The sequence below is a fragment of the Neopelma chrysocephalum genome, unplaced genomic scaffold, assembly GCF_003984885.1.
Source record: "Neopelma chrysocephalum unplaced genomic scaffold, ASM398488v2 Primary Assembly neopelma1_60, whole genome shotgun sequence".
NCBI lineage: Eukaryota > Metazoa > Chordata > Aves > Passeriformes > Pipridae > Neopelma > Neopelma chrysocephalum.
In genome coordinates this window covers 5,990,525-6,012,226 of record NW_020897715.1, presented here as the reverse complement: position 1 = coordinate 6,012,226, position 21,702 = coordinate 5,990,525, and the positions used below count along the sequence as shown (strand labels likewise).

The window sequence follows — 21,702 nt, the reverse complement described above, 5'->3', positions numbered from 1 at the left end:
GCGGCACGGGCGTGGGGAACGAGCGGCCGATTTGGACCGCGGCAGAAGGGAGATGTGGAGCGGAATAGAAGGATGGAAGGGTTCTGGGATGTTACAGGGGAGGCACGGGAGCGCGGGGTTGCCGGACGGGAGGTGGTGGAGGCCCCGTGGCACCATGGGAAATGTAGGCCGCAGTGCTCTGCGGGGCATGACGGGAGCTGTAGTTCCCCGGGGTGCGGCAGCGGCGCTCGGCGGGCGGGCATGAGATGTAGTCCCGTGGTATCCTGGGAAATGTAGTCCATGGCTCCGCTGGTCTCTATGGGGCGCGGTGCATGACGGGAGCTGTAGTCCCCCGCCGGGGCGGCCGTTGCCGGGCGGGAGGCGCGGGCGGGATGCGGCGGAGGGAAGGTGTGGAAGGGGATGGGAGGGCGGAGGGAAGGTTTGGAGGGATCCTGGGGGGATGAAAGGGCGGCGGGATGGGGCGGAAAGCGGCATGGGAACTCGGGTGGCCGCTGACGCCGCCTGTCCCCACAGGTCCCGGCGCTCCCTCCGCCGCCACCAGCCTCCCGCCGCTCGTCCAGGGCCCGCCGCGCTGCTTCCTCCGCTGCACCGTGTCCAGGGTGGTCTGGGCGGCCCCAAAACCGCCCGTCGTCGTCCGCCTGAGGTGGTGGGGGGAAACCTCCGGCGGCACCTTGTTCCAGCCCGCATCCCGGCCCGGGCGTCCCGCCGGGAGAACCACCGCCCGCTTCCCGGTGCGCTGCGGGCCCCGGCAGTTCGCTGCGTATTTGGCAGGTAGGGACATTTCGCGTGGGAGACCCGCTAAAGCCGAGGAGTTTATTAGGAGTAGGTTAGAACAAGAGGTCATAGGCTTAGGCTGTGCCAGGGGAGGGTCAGGTTGGACATCAGAAGGAATTTCCTCATGGAAACGGTTGTTAAACATTGGAAGAGGCTGCCTAGGGAGATGGTGGAGCCCCATCCCAGGAGGTGTTCAAGGAACGACTGGATGTGGTACCCAGTGCTCTGCTCTGGTTCACAAGGTGGGGATCGGTCCCAGGGTGGACTCGATAGTCTCCAGAGGTCTTTTCCAACCCCAGCTGTTCTGTGATTCTGTGGGGTTTGGTATTATACATACAGGCATTTCAGTGTCTAAAGGTGTGGAAAATAGGAAGGTACTCAGCTGAGCTTGTAAGGTTAATTTAGTACTTAATTTAGTGAAAGATATGCAGGAAATTAATGCAAGCCTGATGTCCAGAGTCTGTCTGTAAAACCTGTGCTGGCTGTTGCTACTCATAGAATCCCAGACTGGGAGGGACCGTAAAGCTCATCCAGGTCCACCCTCTGCCATACACTAGACCATGTTGCTCCAAGTTCCATCCAACCTGGCCTGGAACACTTCCAGGGATGGGACAGCTTCTCTGGGCAACCTGTGCCAGGGCCTCCCCACCCTCACAGGGAAGAATTCCTTCCCAATATCCCATGTAACCCTGCCCTCTGGCAGTGGGAAGCCATTCCCCCTTGTTATGTCATTTCTTTTACTGGTAATCTTGTGTTTATTTATCACATAGCAGTAATAATATCTGTAGTGACTCTTCTCTGCCTGATGTCTCATTTTATTATCATTTCCATATAAAACATAACAACCTCTGACATCTCTGTCATTTTAATCAAAAAGTGTTAATTGTGACCATGAGGCTGACCTGAAACTGTTCCTAATTTTCACAGATATGGGTGTGCTTGTCCTGGAGGTCCTGACCAAGCTTGACCACCTCCCCATTGGCAAAGTGCAGATCACCAAACTGTCCCAGCTCTCTCCCAACCATCCCATCAAAGGGTCTTTCCCCGTGGTATCACCAACATCTGCTAAACTTGGAGAGCTGCAGGTAGTCCTGATGTCTGTGCTCTTTATTATAAATTATGTTATTATAAATTATGTGTATAATCAAGTGCCAGGATCAAGCTGTACATGGCACACCGCAGACCTAATCTCTGTCCAAGGCATTTCTGAGCTAAGGTAGTAAGCGAAAAATAAATATTGGTGGGGTTGAGTCTGTTTTGTTTAGAGGGATCTGTGGTAGTTCAGCTTGATAAAGAAAATGTCATCTGTACGCTGAGAGTGAGTTTTTGCAGGTAGATTTAAAAATGGATCCTCAATTCTAACACTTCACTGGGCTGGAATTGTAGGAGATTTTGAAATCTGGAATGAGGAAAGTTCTGTCCTGCAGCCCTGGCTCGGGAAAATTGATGCTGAAAGACAATTGTCTGAGATTGGAAAACATGGAGTGGGAAACAAGTACTTGTAAATCGTGTCAGAGTTATGCAAAATGTAAATATTACTTCCTGTGGAAGAGCAACAGTTTTTCATGGCATGACAAGTAAAGTTGAATACAGTATGTGCTGCACTTAGCTAAGAAAAGAACAAAGTAATATTTTCACCTTCTGTCTTTCAGGTCTCGCTGGTTCTAGAACCTCTGCCAGAAGTGTATGACACAAGCACCACCACAGAGGGAAGTTTGGACCCTGCTCCTGCTCAAGGAAGCAGCAAGTCCCCGCAGCCCAGGCACACGCAGGTGGCTGTTGCTGACCCAGAGTCTGTTGACAACAGCAAAGCCACAAGCCCCAGGTACTCTTTTTTTTTTCTGCCATGGCAAAGTTCTGGTTTATTTTGCAGTTCACACAGGTTTTTTTGTGATAACTATACACTTGTGAGTTATGGAATGCTTAATCTTTTTGAGTGTGTATGTTACATGAAATCCAGAGTGTTGAAGGTTTCTGAGCTTACAGGGACAGTTTGTCATCTGGCAGAAATTTGCATCCTATGTTGACTTAGTTCAAGCCATGCTGGTTCACACAAGAGGTGCAACAAATCACAGAATGGAAGGGACCTTAAAGATCATCCAGTTCCACCCCCTGCCATGGGCAGGGGCACCTTCCACTAGACCAGGTTGCTCCAAGCCCTGTCTAACCTGGCCTTGAACACTTCCAGGGACAGGGCAGCCACAGCTTCTCTGGGCAACCTGTGCCAGGGCCTCCCCACCCTCATAGGGAAGAATTATCTCCTAATATCTAATCTAAACCTGATCTCAGTTTGAATCCATTCCCCCTTGTCCTGTCACGACATGCTCTTGTAAAAAGATCTTTTAAAAAGATGTAAGTCTTTTACTTGCAGCTTGAATTGTACCTCTCATGGTCTAAGTGGCAGATGAGAACTCATGAACATAACATCACATTTCTTTTTGGAGCATTTGAAGAGTTTGGAATCTCTTTACCCACCCACTTGAGTTGTTACTGAAGTAACATTTCATTTTTCAGTAGAGGAAAGGACCATTTGCTCTTCCAAGAGAACTCTGAAAACATAAAGGACACTTCTCCTGCTTCTTATCACCCTGGGAGTTTACCAGATGAGCCTTGGAAAATGAATCCTTCAAATCCTTCCCTGTTGTTTCCCCCCAGCACCAATACTGGAATGAACACACGGATGCTCTCCACGAGCAACCCAGCTACAAAAGACCTGCTGTCAGGTTTGTGTGCAACTGGCATTGTCTTTGAGGTTCACAACAAACAGCTCTTGATAATGTTTCCAGTGCTTCTCCAGAGCTGAGATTTTCTGAAGGAAAAGGGATCCTTTTTGCACCCTCTCACTGTAGTATGTCAAAGATAATTTTTATATTTTTTTACTTTACTTAAAAACTGCTGATTTAGTCTTGTTGGAAGGTGACTGCAGTATCCGGCTCAGGGAAAACACGGTGGCCCAGCAGGATTCCTGGGCCTGGAGGAGTAAAAGAAAAAGAAGCTCAGCTTCACAGGCTTTTAGTCTTTGAGATGTCTTTTGAAGTGACTGTCAGAACTGCTGCTCCTGTTCAGGGGGGTCTTGGGAGGGTTCCTATTCTGTTGGTATTTTCGGGTGGAAAACTATTTCCATCCTTTTTAGACCACAGGCTGCCTGGACTGGATTGAAATGAGCATCAGAGTAGGACACATTTCCATATATGCTGTGTTTTGAGCTTCATATTCACAGAAAAGACCTAAAATCAGACATCGTAAGGTTACAAACTAGTCTTCCCTAAATTAGTTTTGCTTTTATATCCTAATAATGCCTTTCCAATGCCCAACTTGGTGTGTGTGGGTGAGTGGTTTTTACAGCTCTGAGTGGGAAACTGATGCAGGATCACTCTCACTGAGCTGTTTTTTGGTGTATAAGACATGTTTAGTCCCCAGTGTATTAAGATCTTTTTATAACAGCAGAAAACAGAAGTTTCTTGACTGTCATTGACACATTTATTGTGTTTATGTATTGCTTTTAAATCGCATTTGAATGCTGAAATATAAATCTTTCTGCTTGTTTCCCAGCTCTCTTGGATCAGGGCAGGAAACTCCGGGATGCCATGGTTGTCTCTGCAATGAAATCCAGCCCTGACATGGAGATTGAACTGAATAAAGTGGTTCCACTTATGGAGAGAGAGGATTTTAAAGCATTAACAAGGTGAGCTTGGAATGGGGGAGGTGAGATTTAAGTTCCAAACTATACATTTTGAGGCCTTATCAGGAAAACTTGAAATACCCATATTCGTGGGATGCGTTTTAGGATTCTCATTCAAATGGAAAATTAAATTCTACCTGTGAATAAAGCCTAAATTTTGTGAATTTATTTTAATCTTGAAGTAGTAAACCTTGATTTAAGTAATTGATTTTAATTTTGTTTTGTGGTATATTTGTATTTAGTTGATAAGGAAATATTGATAAGAAATATTAAATATTGATAAGGAAATATTAATGATGAGGAAATTGATAAGGAAATATTAAGTGTTGGTAAAGAATAAGAGTGGTGTAAGGAATTGCAAGTGAAATGGTTACTTCATCACAAAGAACAGGTTTTCAAATAAGTAAATTGGATACTTTTTATTATATATTTTATTCTATATATTATAAAATAATACACAATAATAATATAAAATAATAAACTATACAATTATGAAAAATAATATATATAAATAGTATATATTATTTTTATATGTTTTGTTATATATTCTAATTTGTATCTCCTGATGTCAACATTCCCATGAAAATTTGCATCTATATAACTATGTTCTCAAAATTATTAGTCATTATCTTCTTCCACAAGATTTTTCTTAGCAAATTGGAAAAAAAAAGTGTTGGTGCCTTTTCAACTTCTAACTCCACCTTTGTTTAGCATTAGACTTAATAAATATTCTCAGTTCAATGATATTTAAAAGTATTAAAACAAATGCTTATTTTTTTAAATAGGAGAAACTTCATTTCCTTGTTTTATTTCTGGAAAAATACAAATATTTCCTGTTGTTTTGTGATAACCAGAAAGTAATGTCATTATCTTTGACAGTCAGTGATGCTGTTGCAAACACAATTTAAATTATTTCTGCTCAAACTAATACTATTTGTTTAAAGTAGATGATTTTGGACTCTGCAGGAAAAATTGAAAGACCAATTAATGGATTAATGGGTTGATCTTGAATTCCTTTTACTGTTTAATATTTTTATTTTTCCTTTTACCCTCTGTGCTTCCATCACTGTTATCCAGGAGCCCCAAAGGCTTGAAGTCCAGTTTGGTGCTCCCTCCTGAAGATTTCCATCACTTTGAATCTGAAGTTTCAGAGCAGCAATTTGATCTAAACTCTGAAGAAAGAGCAATCCAGTTACTGCTGGGCAGGTGAGTGTGATGCACTGGGGGTTATTACTGCAAAGTTATCCTTTTTTGACCATTTTATACTAAAAAATATGTCTTGACTCCTCAAGTTCTCCACATTTTTGGGAATGTAACCAATGTGCAAGTGATGGAGGTGTTTTATGCCTCAGCTTTAATGCAGGACAGCCTAGAAAGCTTCAAGTCATGTTGATTTAAAAGAAAAATTAATCAAAATCCTTGATAAAACTAAATTTTTCAATGGTTGTTACTGTTGTATCCTAAAATGTTACTAAGTATGTAAAACAAATACAGCATTTCTTTGAAGAAGAAACAGTAAATTAAAACTACAGAGAACCAATAGTTATTTTTCAACTTCCTCCAAATATTAAAGTAACATTTTTCTCTCATTTTGTGTAGCAGTAGAATAAACGATGCTTCCATTGTGCCCAAATCAGGGGCGTGAAGCATCCTGAACAACACAGTTTCTGGGTCAGATATTCGGAACTTCAGTTTGTGTATCTTGTGCCCTGCACTTATTTTTTCCCTGTGGTTTATCACTGGATAACACTGGAATGTTTGCAGATCATAAAATGATTTTGAACTCACAGCACAGAGAAAACCTTTTGAACCAAACAAACCCCAGTTTGTTCCAACCATGTTCGAAAAATACTTGGATTTACCTGCTCAGATATAGTTTGTTAGGTTTTTTTAATCTAAATAAACTGTCCTCAAGTATTACTGGTACCTTAAACCAAAAGTTATAAAGCAGTTAAGGATAAAAATTAGATTAATAAATTAGATATTAATAGATATATTTTATTATGAAAGTCACCAAGGGCTGGAGTCAGTTACCCACAGAGGTTGTGGAACCTGCAGCTTGGGAGATATTCAAAATCCAATGGGATGATTTTTATTTGTGTCATTTCCCTTTGAGCAGGGGTTGGACTAGATGATCTCCAGGGATCTCTTCCAACCTGCAATTCACACACAGTTTTTTCCTGTTGGATCCAGAGATGTTACTACAGGATAACCCTTCAGGTTGGGTCACAGACTGGCTCCATCTGGTATAAAAGAGGCGGTATTGTCCAGATTCCTTAGAAAATATCTCCAGAGCTGGAAAACTAAGCTATGTTTCTCTCTCTTTTACCCACAGTGCTGATTTCTCTCCGGGGCCTTTGTGGGATCGCACAGGATCCCTTTGGGATTCCCTCTCTCTTGGGAGTGAGGTGTATGACAGTGAACTGGGGGATCCCCATTATGACCAGAGTCTGCTGGAGAGACTTTTTTACACAACTCCTGTAAGTGGAGATCCAAAGGAAAATGTGCATTCCCTGATGGGAAGAAAACCAGAAGTTTGCATAATCAAAAATTCAGCAGATTTCAGGATTTTAAGTCTGGATAAACATTAGGTATCATACAAAGGCTTGTGAGTACATGAGTACTTTGCTTAAAATTAGCATTTTTAAAAGAATACTGTCAAGACTACAGAGTCAAGCACCGAGTTTGGAAATTCCTCAGGAAGAATTGTCCAGGAAGACTTTTTTTTTTTTTTTAAACTGCTGAAAAATTTTGATACCATTTCAATTGTTTCAAGTTAAGCAGTCCTCAAGTTGGTTTTCTTTTTAACGTATGTATCATGGCTATTATATATCTCTCCAGACGATGCTAAATAACTTCTTATTTCTGTGCCTTATTTCTGTTTCAGAAATCTGATTCCAGTTTAAGTGATTCCCTCAGTGATGATGATGTTAAATCCTCAAACAAAGCATTGAAGACAGAAACTCTTAGGAAAGCTAATCCAGCAAATCCACAGAAAGATTTTAATGCCTTTGATCAGAATGTGATAGAAATTAAACCCAGGTAAATAGTTACATTAGTGCCTTCTGTTCTGACGTCATCTAATTGTATTCCCTTTTTTGCATGACAGAACCAATAAAAGTGTCCCTAAAAATCAAGTTTCATTTGTATAATACAATTAGTATTAAGGTGTATGGCTCATTTTTTTAATAATTCAGCTCCAAACAATTACTTATGAATTTTTTTCTTGCAAATACTGCTATTTTTACAGTCAGGTCAACTTCATGTCTCCAGAGATACCAACCCAAAACCATTTACGTGTCTTACAAGTTACACAACTGAGATTCTAAATTATGACTAAAATCCTGGCGCTGTTCCTCTGCAGCAGAGACTTGTTCTTGTGTATAACTGTGTCATCTCCCCAGTTTTGTACATGACATTGAATAAAGCTTTTCTTTTTGAAGAGTTAACACAAGATTTTTCCAAATCAACAGTGTGGAACATGCACTTTCTGGGTTGATTTTTTTCAGTTATGTACCCTGGGTATGGTAACATTTCTGTTACAGAGAGTACCAAATTTGTTGTAAAAATGCATTTGAAACATACATTTTTAAAATAACATCCCACCAAGCTACAGTTTTCCCTTCATGTGGTCATGTTAAAGATGTTTCTGTATCCTGAGTCTCATTTTCCTCTCTCCAGCTGCTCTCCTACTGCTCCTCCAGAAGATCACAGGGAAGCAGCTCGCATCACATCGTTGGATTCAGACAGGTTGGCATTTCTGCAGCAAATACATCTGGCCAGAGTCATCATTGACAGACTGAAAATCCCTCTTAAGAGCATCCAGATTTACCAGAGGAAGAAAGATTTAATGGGAAAGCCTCCACGACCTGCATCTGTCAATAAGTGGTGAGAGAGATTGTGTCTTCCAAGTTTGTTTCCTGTGCCTTTAACGTAGTTTTCCCTGAGGTTTGTTGAGTTGTCCAGCTTCCCTGAGTTCTCCAGGCTTCCGAGGTCTTCCTATTTCTCTGTTTCTCTCAGGAAATTGTATCCTGTAAACTTGTTAAAGATGTGACTAATTTATTCTGATGTGGCCTCACTTCAGGCTGTGCTTTTCCAGGGGCTTTGGGGAGGTCCAAATGTACACTGAAAACAGGAGGTTGTATTGGTGGAGAATCTGTAATATGGAAAAAAATCAGGAAATAGATGGTTCAGTTATCCTAAAAAAAGAGTGGCTGTGTGAACATGAAACTTGCCTGCTTTGTTCACTTTTATTACATTTTGATGGATTACATTATTTGATGGATTTTATTTTTTAAATTATTTTTTTAATTTGATTTTTGATAGATTGTGATCATCCATTCATTTTTTTATTCACAGCACTTTCTTTGTGGAGTACCACTTTCCCATGGGAGTCTCCAAGGATAATAAGGGACAGGTCTCCATAAAAACAGAAGTAATTCGAGTAGCTTCAAGTAAAATCATAGATGATGGTAAGGGCATTATTTTTTCCCCTTATATTTAGTTTTGTTGACTCTTTCATCTCTTAGAAATTATTTAGTTGTGTTTTCTATTTCTTTTGCTGCCTGAAAGTCATGATTAGCATGATTAGTGTAGAGTTGCCGTGCTGCAGGTGGTGGAATGGTCCTCTCAGGGAGAGGGAACCCAAGTGATTTTTGAATTATTTTTTTTCTTCAAAAAGTATTGCTATTGGGATTTTCAAATTTTTTCTTAGGGAAAGAACAGCAAGTCAATAATCCCATTCCTTCATTTCAACATAAAGCAAATATCCTTTCTGCCATAATAAGAGGAAGATAAATTACTTTTAGAAATATCAGAGATGCCTATACCTCAAATAAAGTTCTCCAGATGATGTCATGTAATATCTCCAAGAGCTCAGATAATCTGTTGGATCCAAGGGATCCTGAGTTCTGTGCTCAAATCAGACATCTCACTTTTCTGAGAGTCACCAGTGTTTGTATCTCCAAAAACAATTCCTGTCTCTTTCCCCTGAGCAGAGAATGCTTTAGAAGCAATGCTGTCTTCCCACAAACTAGAATTCCAGAGTGACCTTCAAATGCCTCTCCAATATGGTCATTCATTGACTTTGCATCTTTCTGAGTGGCACTCGAGAGATTCTGAGTTCTCTTGTATATTCTCCATTTGTGGCCAGACAAAACATCTGTTTCTTCTGAACCTCAAACTCATCCCCCATCCTCCTGCCCTTTGCCTGGTGTGGAGTCCAGCTCTTTGGAGCCTAGAAAAACAGATCGTGCTGAAAATAATTTGGAGAAGACATCAAGACAATCCACTTCATTATCCTTCCTGAGAGCTGTTTACTCACTTATTAAAGATGCCCAATAGAAAAATTCCAGAGCCGTCCCAGACAAGCTGTATTGAGAAAGTTTCCTGATGTCTAATCTGCATTTTTGTCATGACAAGAGTACTTCTTTATCCATTGTGAACAAGTGAAAAATAGTACTTGAACACTGTTATTGTGCTTCTTGTACTCTTTTTGCAGACTTTCATTCCGTATTTTCTTGCAGATGTTCCTTTTCTCCTGAAGCTGTGATTTTTCTTGCAGCTCAGCTTTGACTCTCTCAATGAATACTTTGGACTATATAACTCAAAATAATACAGAGTTCTCCCACTGAAAAAAGGGCAAGACTTATTGTATACAGATGACAGAGACTTGGTGTCAACTGCAGCCTTTAAATGCTGTTATAATCTTAATTATAATCTTAATTTTGTCCTCCTGTTCTTTTCGGGCCTTGGAAAATGAAAAACAGTTTACTTTGACCTTGGTGTTAATAAATTATGCAAAATTAAATGGTTGTGTGTGTAACAGAGTGATCTCCAGGGGGAAGTTTATTTATATTCAGTTAATTTGGAATATTTGTTGCTCCTATCTTCCAGGGGTGAAATTCCAACAGCGGTCTGTGTTCCCTGTCCGTTTTGGTGGAACAATGATAGAGCACTGGTGGGACTCTGACCTTGCTTTTAAAATCTACATGAGGAAAAGCACCCAGAAAAAGGTATTGATTAGTTGTTGTTTCTATTTTGTGTCTTGAAAAACAAAGAATTCCTGGCATTTTTATTTCCCACACACACTTAATGCAGACAACCAGATATTAAGAAGGGAAGTGCCATTATGTGCAGATAATATAAGTTGAACTGATTGCTGTTCTATCATCATGGAATTCCGGAATATCCTGAGTGGGAAGGGACCACTAGGATCTAAGTCCCAACTCCTGGACTCCGAAATCCCATCCTGTGCCTGAAAGTGCTGTCCAAACACTCCTTGAGCTCTGTCAGGCTTGGAAGTGACCACTTCCCTGGGAAAGCTTGTTCCAGGCTTGTCACTCTCTGTCACTCCATTCAAGGATTTTCTGAGTTCGAAACCGACAGGCAAAAAAAAATTGTCCTTCCCTCATCTTTAAAACTGATCTCTTGTTTTTAAAAACATTGGATCAATTATAAACATTGTTCTTCAGTGAGAACACAGCTCATTCCTGTGGATGCAGTTTGTATCTTTATCCTGTCCAGGTTAAGAGGAATAACATGAGTTGTGAAAAACTGATGTAACTTGTGCATTTAGGAGGAAAAAGTGCATTTCTGTTTACTAAGATTATTTTTATAATCATCTACCTGTGATGAAAAGGGGAGAGGGGTTAACTCAGCTTATGTTGCATTTTAATCAGCACTGAGGATATGTGCTTTTCTTTTAACAGGTGAATAAATTGCATCTTTAAGTATGGAAATTTTGCTCAGTTACTAGGATTTGGGATGGTAATTTTTTGCCTTAATCTGGAATTCTTTACAGTAGATTCTGGGAGAAGTTGTCTTACTGTTGTTCTAGTAATTGGAACTAGGGGAAATTTTCCAAATCCCTGTTGGTACTACTAATGTTGTAGGAGTGAGGAGTCTGTGTGGCTGCCCATGGCTTCCCAGAAAGCTTTTGTTTCACAGAAGTCCTTTAAACCTGACAAATCTTGCAAAATTGATTCTTTGCCTGTCCTCAGCCCGTGGCCATTGGCTCAGCAGTGCTTCAGCTCCGCAGGGTCATCCAAGCCAAGCTGCTCAGTGTCAGCTGGGAAATACCTGTGGAAAAAGAGGGAGATCACCCGCAAGTTGGACCACTTACGGTATGTGTTTTACCATCTCGAGTTTGTTAAACAACCTCTCACTACTAATTTTGGCTGCACACTCCTTTTTTTCCCTCCTGTGTTTTCTCTCTTTGTTTTAATTTGCTGGGTCTTGGATATGAAGGTTTGTTAGACCAATACAAGATAATATGAACTTTTTTTGTTCCTTGAGAGTTTGGAGAAATATTTTGAACCTCCTGCATGTCTAAGGATGTTGTCAATAAGGTGGGGTTTGGATACAGAAACCACTCCACAGGCAAATTTTGAGGGGCACATATACAGGGCTGGGAGCTTTGCCTTCTGCTTCACATGTGGCAGGAGCTGATGTGGAGCCTGGTGTTCCCTGTCCTTGGTACCACCTTGTCACTTCAGGAGTTATTTTCTCCAGCCAAAGTTTCTGCTCAGCTCCTCATTGAGGAGTAAAACTCCTGCACAGCAGATTTGCCAGTTGTGAAGATAAAGAGCTCTCTAGATTAGCAGCTGAAGGTTTAAGAAAGTAGGGTTAGGTGTGGGAAGTGTTGAAGGCAGGGAGGAGAAATGGTGTGTTTATTCAGGGAGAGAATGGAGTGCAACAGCGTGTGAGAGATGAAAAGTGGAAGATGATGTTGTAGGGAATTAATGAACCAAAGTTCAATGCAAGAACTTAGCGAAGGGGAAGTTAATACTTCAAGAAAACTGATTTTGGTTGCCCTGTCTCCTGGGTTTCAGGTGCACAGTGAAATACCTGATTATTTTGTTTTCCTTATTTGGTCATTTTGTGGCTCAAATCCTTTTCTTTATTCTGTTACTTTATCTTCTGGACTTCAGTTTATTCCTCTCCTTGCTGCCTTGTCACCTGAATGCATCCAGCAAATCTATGGTGCTCTGTAGCAATTAACACTTGCAAATAGCTAAAATCAGCAGGCAACATAAAAGTGAAAGAGCAGTGACAGAAAACATTTAGAAACACTTATTTTTCCTAATTTCTCTCAAGCAGCATGTGCTGTAGCAAAGTGGAGCAAGTGACAGTTGTGATACTTCCTCACAGTTCTTTTCACCTTGGCTGGGTAGGAGTTCATTTTCAGCCAGCTTTGGGCTTGGGATTGGTTTAATTTTTTACTTTATTCAGAGAAGGGTCACCAAGATGATTAGAGGGATGGAGCACCTCCTGTGAGGAAAGGCTGAGAGAATTGTTTCCAGATTGTTCATACTGGAAAGGAGAAGGCTTTGGGGTCTTTGTGGCCTTCCAGTACCTGAAAGAAATGTGGAGAGAGACTATTTACAAGGGCCTGGAGTGACAGGGCAAGGGGGAATGGTTTCAAATTGAAATAGAGTAGGTTTAGATTGGATATTAGGAGGGAATTCTTCCCTGTGAGGGTGGGGAGGCCCTGGCACTGGTTGCCCAGGGAAGCTGTGGCTGCCCCATCCCTAGAAGCGTTCAAGGCCGCATTGGACAGAGCTTGGAGGTACCTGGTCTACTAGAAGGTGTCCCCGCCCATGGCAGGGGGTGGAACTGGATGAGCTTTAAGGTCCCTTCCAACCCAAACCATTCTCTGAATCATCTGTAATTGTGTGGTTTTGAACTCCAGTTTGGGCTTTATTTAATAAAACCACACGTTTATTTTGCAGCAACAGCTGTAGCTTGTAACCAGCACATGCCTTAGGGTGAGACAACACAGCTCTTGAGCAAAGCATGAGATATATTTTCCATAGTTTCTGTTGCAGTCCCTTGCTTTGGGATGGGGCACACCCGACCAGCCCACTTGGCCTTACCTTGCAGGGATTCTTAGAGCTTGCAGCCGACAACAAGGACTTCACCTGCACAGCTGCCAGGTCAGCTCCTGCTGGGCATCGAGTCCTAGCTCATGCTGTGAGAAGTCCCCAGCTGGAATTCCAGGAGTCCAACAGGATGAGTGCAAATGCAGAAGGCCCTCACTGCTTGAGAACAAGCTCTGAAGATTTCCAGAAGGGAGGAGTGGGCAGCAGGAAAGTCGTGGCCCAGGATGTGCTGACCCAGATAACCCCATCTGAGGAAGATGGGTTATTGCTGCATGTGCTACTGATGGTGCCTGATGGGAAGGATTTTGTTGCTGGAGACAAGGGGCTCCCCAGTTCTTGCAATGTGTATTTAAACTGCAAACTGCTCAGCACTGAGGGGGCAACGAGATCCGCTGTCGTGTGGGGCTCAACACAACCTGCCTTCAATTTTTGTCAGGCAAGTCACACATTTTCCATTTCACACTGATGATTCCACACTGACAAACACATTTCATAGATAAATTACTTTTATGTATGTAGGAATATCTCTGCTGGACTCTGTTCAATATATCAGAAAGTATTTTCAGTATTGTTTTGACTGGGTTGCAGTTTGAAATGCAGTTCCTTGAATCATCTAAATAATAAATGAGGCCTTTGAAGTATGAAGGAGAAAGAGTCAGAAAAGTTTAGGTTAAAAATGAAAAAAATTGACTTTTTTTTATTTCAGAAAGAAAACATGTTGATGGTGACATTCTAATATGGAGATGTAGAATTTTTCTGTGTGTTGCACTGTGTTCTTCTCAGTGAACATATCAGTGGCTTACTGGCCTAACATGAGCCAGAGCTGTCCCCCAGCAACCAGCAGAATTTCAGGCATTCAGTAATGTTATGACTTTGTAATTTTTATTGATATTTTCCTTTGGAAAAGTCAAGATGCTCAAACGCATTTGTTTTAACTATAGCAATTTGTGACACTCTTCAGCTGAAAGAAATGTAAAAACAGAGCAAAATACATCTGAAACAGTTGTGTGAAATGATTTATGTGTTGTTTAGTAAAGAGGCATTTGAAAGTAAAGCAAAGTTTTTTAACATTACACATGATCTTGTGATAAACTTTATCTAAATTGGATATTCCATTCCTGTAAGTGTCCGAGGCCAGGTCAGACAGGGCTTGGATCAACATGGTCTAGTGGAAGGTGTCCCTGCTATGTGGGTGGAACTAGATGACCTTTAAGGTCCCTTCCAGCCCAAACCATTCCATTATTTATTTTCCTGGCTAGCTCTTTTCCAAGGCTACCAGTTTTCTGAATTTCATTAGGCAAATGCACATTTAATTTTTAATTTCCACCTCTGAAAAGCACAATTCTGTAGACTGGAATAATGTAGTGTTACCAGAATGCTCCTGACTTAGCCAATATTTTCCAGTTTATTCTGAATGCTAATTCTGTCTTAAACCCTTCCAGGTGATGCCTTTTCCACTGAGTTCCAAACGTTTGGAGAGGCTGAAAGACAATGTCATGATTATTGAAGCCTGGAACAAGCTGGGAAGCACTGGCTGTGACAGACTGCTGGGATTAGTGAAACTTCCTCTGCATCAGTTTTACATCTCATTCAAGTAAACATCTTTTTTTTTTTTTCCATATTTTATTGGGTTGGGAAATATCCTCACTGATGCTGAGGGAAAGAAGTCATGGATAGTATCTGAGGGTTGCGTGGGAGGGTTCTTAATGACACTTTTTATAGCAAAAGGCATTTTTGCCCTGGTAAACTTCCTATAGTGAGCACTGTATGAGTAAGTTACACTGTCCTTGTCCAGAAGTACGAGTTCTTTGTTCTTTTTGGGTTTAATCTTTTGGCTTCTTGTTCAGTCAATAAATATACCTGCTTAACACAGTTAAAATTAATGGAAATACTGGACAGAAGAGATTCTTTCTGACACAAAGGATTAATTCCTTTTATTTTGGTCAGATTTAGTGGTGAGTGTAAATCAGATGGTGCTGGTACTGGCTGGACACAACTTTGTTAGTTATTACTGTGTCATTTGTGTAGTTTTTTCAGTAATCCACTGTATTTTACTTGTGTATATCTTACAATCCCAGAGTGGTTTGGGTTGGAAGGGACCTTAAAGCTCATCCAGTTCCATCCCTTGCCATGGGCAGGGGCACCTTCCACTAGACAAGGTTGCTCCAAGCTCCATCCAACCTGACCTTGAATATCTTCAGTGTGTTATTAGAGATTTTTACATTTTTTCTAGGAGATTTTTTTCTGGGAGAACAGTTCCTGTTCCTTCTTTTCATATGGCCCAAGTCCATACATAAAGGCATGTAACTACCTCATAAAAGTATAATATGGCTACTCCCATTAACAAATGGAAGTCTTCTTCCATCTAATCATGGATCTCTAGACTGACTCATAGGTGAGGCTGTGTTAGTTTTTGGAAAGTTGTGCTTTTTCATTGCTGAAAATAACATTTTTCAGTCAGCAGCTCATGGATCTGTGCTGTGTGAAACAAATTTTGGAGGAATGGAGATAGATTGTTTTTAGTGGTGTTGAAAATCCCAACTAAGATGAGCTTCATGTGATCCTGTTCCTACTCAAACGGCTCTTTTTTTTTTTTTGTTCTGTTTTTGTTTTAATGCTTTGTAGAGACCCAAAGATTTCCCACCTGCTCCTCCAGGCTCAGTACCCAGTGGTTGCTGTGGACAGTTACATGCCTGTGGTTGATGTTTTTACTGGCAGCACAAGCGGAAGCCTCAGAGTCATCTTGGCGATGGGATCAGCTGATCAAATAGTGGCACTGCAAAGGTTAAAGAATGGAGAAGGAGTGTTACCTTCTGTCCCACAACGTCCTTCCCACTCTCTGGACCCTCCTCCTACAAAACCCACAACGGTATTTATTGTTCAGTAAATCCCTTTTTATTAATTGTTCAGTAAATTCTCATTCTTGATGTTAGAGACGTGTGAAAAGCGTTTTACCAGTAGGTTCATTAACAGATGAGTGGCCCCCAGTCTCTATTTGATGTTGTTCCGTCATAAATGATCACATTCCACACAGAATTATATTGTTTATACTCTTTTCTTACCAACTGGCTCTCACCAGTCTTGACATTATTGCCCTTTTTGTTTCCTTGCATATCCACTGCTTCTATCTGTATAAGTGCAGTTAAAAAAAAAAACAAATTTTAGAAAATCATTATTCTCACAGCCTCATTGTGGAGGTTTTGCCACTACCTTTGAGTTGGATGTGTAAGAACTTTTACGTGCTGAGTTTTGGGTTTTGCAGGAAAAAAAGTGTTCTCAGGCTTTCAATGTTTCTGTGACCCTGAGGAGGAAAATGGCAGATAATGGCTCTGTCCCCCATCTCAGGCTTCTTAGATTCTCATCATACATAATTATTTAGGTTGGAAAAGCCCTCTAAGATCATCAAGTCCAACCATCCCCCAGCATTGCCAAGGCCACCACTAACCCATATCCCCAAGTGCCACATCTACACATCTTTTAAATCCCTCCAGGGATGACTCAACCACTTGCTTCAACAGGGCAGCCTGTTGAAATGTTCTCAGTTTTCCTAGAGGATCATCCTTTCCATGTGGATTCCCTTTGTTTTGTTAGCAGATAGACCCAGAAGGGGAAGACCTGATGGAACACGTGTTTGAGATCCACGTGGAGAGTGTGAAAGGACTCACTCCCTTGCAGTCCACGGTCTGGGGAGAGGCCGACTGCTACGTCCAGTACCATTTCCCAGTTCAGGAGGCTGGTTGTGCTGCACTGCAAGGCTCTGGATTGCATGAGGATGGTAAATTTGGTCTGTAGTTCCTCCTTATTGCATTGCTTTAATTGAATATTGTTTAGTCATGTTCTCTCTGCCTGGGGAAGAGGGGGGGTGTTTTTCTGAGCATTCATGCAGCCAGTGCTTGTTTTCCTTGTAAGCTGTACTTGGACTGTCTCACCGAATTAAAAGCTCGGGGCAGTGGTGGAATCAACATCCCTGGAAATGTTCAAAAACACCTGAGTGTGGCACTTGAAGACATGATTTAGTGATGGCCTTGGCAGTGCTGAGTTAGTGGCTGGACTTGATGACCTTAGTGGGTTTTTTCAACCTTAGTGATTCTATGATTTTCATGGATACACCAAGAGAAGACTTGCTTGGTTTAGATCATTAGGATTGTCATGGAATGGCTTGAGTTGGAAGGCAATGTAAAGATCAACCAATTCCACCCCCTTGCCATGGGGAGGGACACCTTCCACTAGAACGGGTTGCTCCAATCTGGCATTGATCACTTCCAGGGATGGGGCAGACACAGCTTCTCTGGGCAACCAGTGCCAGGGCCTCCCCACCTTCACAGGGAAGAATTTCTTCCCAATATCCCATCTAAACCCACCATTTTTCAGATTATAAAAGAGTGTTTAAGTAATTGCAGTTGTAGAAAAGAACGTAGGGTTGATTTGAGGGCTTTGGATCACTAACATGTAATCCCACTGAAAATGACAGTCAGTAGCATTGTTCCATAGCAAATCCTGTGGAATTTGTCAGCTTTCAGCCACATTTAGCAGTAGTTCTCAGCCTGTGGCTCACAGATCATGGTGCTGCATGGATTGCTTGGGTCCTGCCTCCTGAAGGATTGCAAGTAGGAAAAGTTTGAAACCCCCAAATGCCACCATTTTTAACCAACACTGCTTATTTTTTAGGCATCAAATTGAAGCCATTTCGAACAGCAACCACTTTGTGTGTCCCTGATCCCGTCTTTAATGATGAGCATCATCATTCCCTGGTGGTTCCTGCTGATGTCCCAGTCCAGAGGCTCCTGGTCGGTGTATTTATGGCCCCAGGAATGGCTGGAGGAGGAATCCAGTTTGAAGTCTGGTGCAGGTACAGAATAACATCCTATTCTTTGGAGTTGGCACGGCAATACAGGTAGAGATGTATTCAAAAGCTGTGGAATGGATATTGCAGAGTATTATTTAATAATAACTGAAAAAAATTAAAAGGTCATCAACATTTGGTGATAAATATCTGCAACTCCAACCTGTAAGCCTTTTTTCCTCCCCAAAAGTGCTAATTACCCTGTTCTTTTTACAATTTCTTTAGAAAGTGTATGTTCTTAGTTTACTTTCTTCCACTTTTTTGTCAGCACAATATCTAAAATTAATGTTTAAAGGCTTGACACATCTACATTTTACTTAATAGCATCCTGACAGTATAATTTCATTGTGTTGGGTTTGATTATTTTCCTACTACAAAAGAAATACTATAAAAGAAATTATATAAAATATTTTGTAAGTTCAAATTGTTTCTTTGGCAACCAAAGCTAAGTATCAGTAGCGGGAAGCAGAAGCCATGAAGACAAATAGCTTTAGAAAAACACAATAATCTGTTCATTCTGTAGTAAACAAGTCAAGCATTTTAAAGTTTGCAAAGTCACATGAGAATTACTGCAAGTTGTCCATTAGATAAAGTGCCAAAACTCGCTTTAGGATTAATCTGAAGCCATGTAACACAGTAAGAAAAGGTTTGGAGTAACTTTTTACACTCACAAAGTGATACCACAAATCTGTTCTTCAAGAAGCATTTTCATTTATTGATGGAAATTGAGAGCGGAGAATATTTGGTGCCAGATCCTTCTCTAGTTTTTCTTTGGGATGCCAATTTTTTACTGGAGTTTCTGCTTGTTGACCTGTTAGAACCAGTGAAAAAATATATTTGTAGCATTATCTACTCCCTTTCATTATTATTCATTACTTACTTTCATATGAAATTATTTGATTACTTTCATAGCATTAACTTAAGCACTTACTGATTCTTTCTTCCCGTGGGAATTCACTTCCTTGAGATTTTAGCTATTGAGAGACTAATTAGGGTTTGAAGACACACAAATTAAAGTTGATTTCTGTGCAGTTGTGAGAGAAATGTTGATGCTGTTTCTTTGTGTCTTCTCAGGTATTATTACCCAAATGTCAGAGACCAGCTGGTGGCAAAAGGGACCTTGCCTTTGTCACGGCTCTGTGCCATGGTAACCATGCAGCATCGGGAAGAAATAGGGATACAGACTTTTAATCTTCCATTGGTCCCCCGGACTGATACCTCAGAGGAATTTCATCCACGGTCTTCAGGTAAGGAAGCCTTTGGGTTTTCACTTCATGTGGTAAAACCAGGCTTAGTAGAGAAGCCTAGGGCAGTGTGTGTTAGTAAAGTCCTTTATTGTGCTGCCTCAGGAGAAGCAGGAAATGAAGATCCATGTGGGTGCAAAGACACAAGGGATATGGATGTATTAGGAACCACAGAAGTGCATGAGCAGAGTCACATAAGAATTAGAGCTTCTCCCACAAAAATGTCAAGATCAACAGCCGAGCTGAAGTGCTTCTACACCTGTGAAGGATGCAAACAGGAGGAGCTTGATTTCACTGTGCAGCAGGAATATTGGGGAGGTCCAAGCTGACTGGAAGTTGGCAAAAGTAACACCCATGTACAAGAAGGGCTGGAAGGAGGTTCCAGGGAATTATAGGCCTGTCAGCCTGACCTCAGTGCCGGAGAAGGTCATGGGAGAGATCATCTTGCACTTGGCTCACGACAACTCCATGCAGTGCTAAGAGTGGCTGGAAAGCTGGAAAAAGACGTGGGGGTGCTGGTGACAGCAGCTGAACATGAGCCCAGGTGTGTCCAGCTGGGCAAGAGGCCAAGGGCACGTGGTGCCCCTGTGCTGGGCACTGCTGAGGCATCTCCAGTCCTGGAGGCAGTTCTGGGCCCCTCATGGCAAGAAGGACATTGAGGGGCTGGAGCGTGTCCAGAGGACGGAACAGAGCTGGGGAAGGGTCTGGAGCACCAGGAGTGGCTGAGAGAGGCTCAGCCTGGAGAAGAGGAGGCTCAGAAGGGACCCTTTCGCTCTCTCCAACTCCCTGATGGGAGGGTGGAGCCAGGTGTGGGTCAGGCTCTGCTCCCTGGAAACAAGGGACAGGATGAGAGGAAACAGCCTCAAGTTGTGCCAGAGGAGGTTTAGGTTGGATATTAGGGAAAATTTCTTCCCCAAAAGAGTTGTCCTGCCAAGAGCAGTGGTGGAGTCCCCATCCCTGGAGGGATTTAACAGCCATATGGATGTGGCACTGGGTGACATAGGTTAGTGGTGGCCTTGGCAGTGCTGGGGGAACAGTTGGACTCCATCATCTTATGGGTCTTTTCCAACCTAACCAATTCTCTGATTCTGTGTGTAAAAATAAAGTCTATTTGCTTCCAAGACAAATAAAAGTATGTATTTTTGTTGGCAAGTGAAGCCAACCAGGAGTGGTTTTCCTTCCAGCTTTTCACTGTTGCCATAATGAGTGAAAAATCAGGGATTAAGCATGGGCAACCCTCAAATGCCCAAAAAATTGTATCAAAATGCTTTCCTGACAAACAAGCTACAGCCTGTAGTGAAACTTCCTATGTAAGGCGGGGAAAAGGGGATCTGAAGAAGGGCTGTTTATGGTGTGAGCAGAGACATCTCTAAATTCTCTCGTAGCTTTTTCAAATAACACAAACATCAGCTCTGGGAAGGCCACAAGGAATTATGAGGCAGCTTCTTAGAAAAAAGGTCTGTAAAACAAGCTGGGGCCAGACAGGTGAGGTCACTGTGCCACAGTTACTTTGTAATAGGTGAGTCAAGTGCAGCAGCAGAACATCTGTTCATTCCAGCATCTCTTGGAAGATTTTGTCACTGCAGTGCTATAAAAAGTTGTGTTGAAATGCTTGAGGAGGGTACTTTAAAGCTCTGATAGTGAGTGCAAATATGAGGGCTTGTATCAAGAGGTATAGCTAAATATTGATTGTATTGGACGTAACAGTATTAAAAACTGACCACTTTTTTCCTTCCTTTCTTCCATTTAATCCAGGTTTGCTCGATGTGAGTGTGAGATACCAACGATCCATGAAAAAAGCAGGAATAACTGCTCAAGCTGTTTCACTTTCTGTACACATACACAGAGCAGCAGGTTTGCAAGCAGCAGCCAGGTAAAGCCTCATTCAAAAAGGACCATTTTTCACTTAAAACAGCTTTATCTGGAGGCAGCAGGCTGAGGCATGAGATTGGAACAAATTGTAACTGAACAGCTTTCCATCTGCAGAGACCAAGATTCAAAGTGGGTTCTGCTCTGAAGGAAAATTACCTTTATAAAGTCTATCAGTGGTTATTCTGGCCGCTGAAGCTGCAGTACAGGGTGGTAGCATTTGTCCAGTGAGGGATGAGGATTGGAAGGGCACAATTTCCTACATTTCCACACTTTTCTACACCATAGGCTGATATAAAATTGATATAAGACAGTACCTATTTGGACATTGGATCTTAGTGTTACTGATGATATTTGAAAGTTAGCTGAGCTCTGTTTTCTTGCATTTCACTGTGAGAACCTCAGTAA

At 41.8% G+C, this 21,702-nt stretch overlaps 1 protein-coding gene across 10 annotated transcripts in view; it reads left to right on the top strand.

Moving 5' to 3' along the window:
* Window positions 1-365: 365 nt before the first annotated feature.
* C2CD3 (C2 calcium dependent domain containing 3) overlaps window positions 366-21,702 on the top strand; it is a 41,376-nt gene continuing 20,039 nt past the window's right edge. For 5 of the 10 annotated variants that reach the window (XM_027680935.1, XM_027680934.1, XM_027680937.1 and 2 more), the window contains exons 1-20: window positions 366-387; window positions 514-771; window positions 1,702-1,859; window positions 2,427-2,599; window positions 3,289-3,497; window positions 4,327-4,459; window positions 5,534-5,662; window positions 6,792-6,936; window positions 7,344-7,498; window positions 8,138-8,344; window positions 8,816-8,928; window positions 10,352-10,470; window positions 11,458-11,580; window positions 13,340-13,774; window positions 14,781-14,932; window positions 15,964-16,207; window positions 16,930-17,122; window positions 18,007-18,187; window positions 19,256-19,428; window positions 21,181-21,298. In XM_027680935.1, the coding sequence (XP_027536736.1) occupies window positions 372-387; window positions 514-771; window positions 1,702-1,859; window positions 2,427-2,599; window positions 3,289-3,497; window positions 4,327-4,459; window positions 5,534-5,662; window positions 6,792-6,936; window positions 7,344-7,498; window positions 8,138-8,344; window positions 8,816-8,928; window positions 10,352-10,470; window positions 11,458-11,580; window positions 13,340-13,774; window positions 14,781-14,932; window positions 15,964-16,207; window positions 16,930-17,122; window positions 18,007-18,187; window positions 19,256-19,428; window positions 21,181-21,298 (3,434 nt within the window). In that variant the 5' untranslated portion in view covers window positions 366-371. The remainder of the gene's footprint in view (window positions 388-513; window positions 772-1,701; window positions 1,860-2,426; window positions 2,600-3,288; window positions 3,498-4,326; window positions 4,460-5,533; window positions 5,663-6,791; window positions 6,937-7,343; window positions 7,499-8,137; window positions 8,345-8,815; window positions 8,929-10,351; window positions 10,471-11,457; window positions 11,581-13,339; window positions 13,775-14,780; window positions 14,933-15,963; window positions 16,208-16,929; window positions 17,123-18,006; window positions 18,188-19,255; window positions 19,429-21,180; window positions 21,299-21,702) is intronic. The other 5 variants (XM_027680936.1, XM_027680933.1, XM_027680939.1 and 2 more) reach the window with 4 other exon arrangements.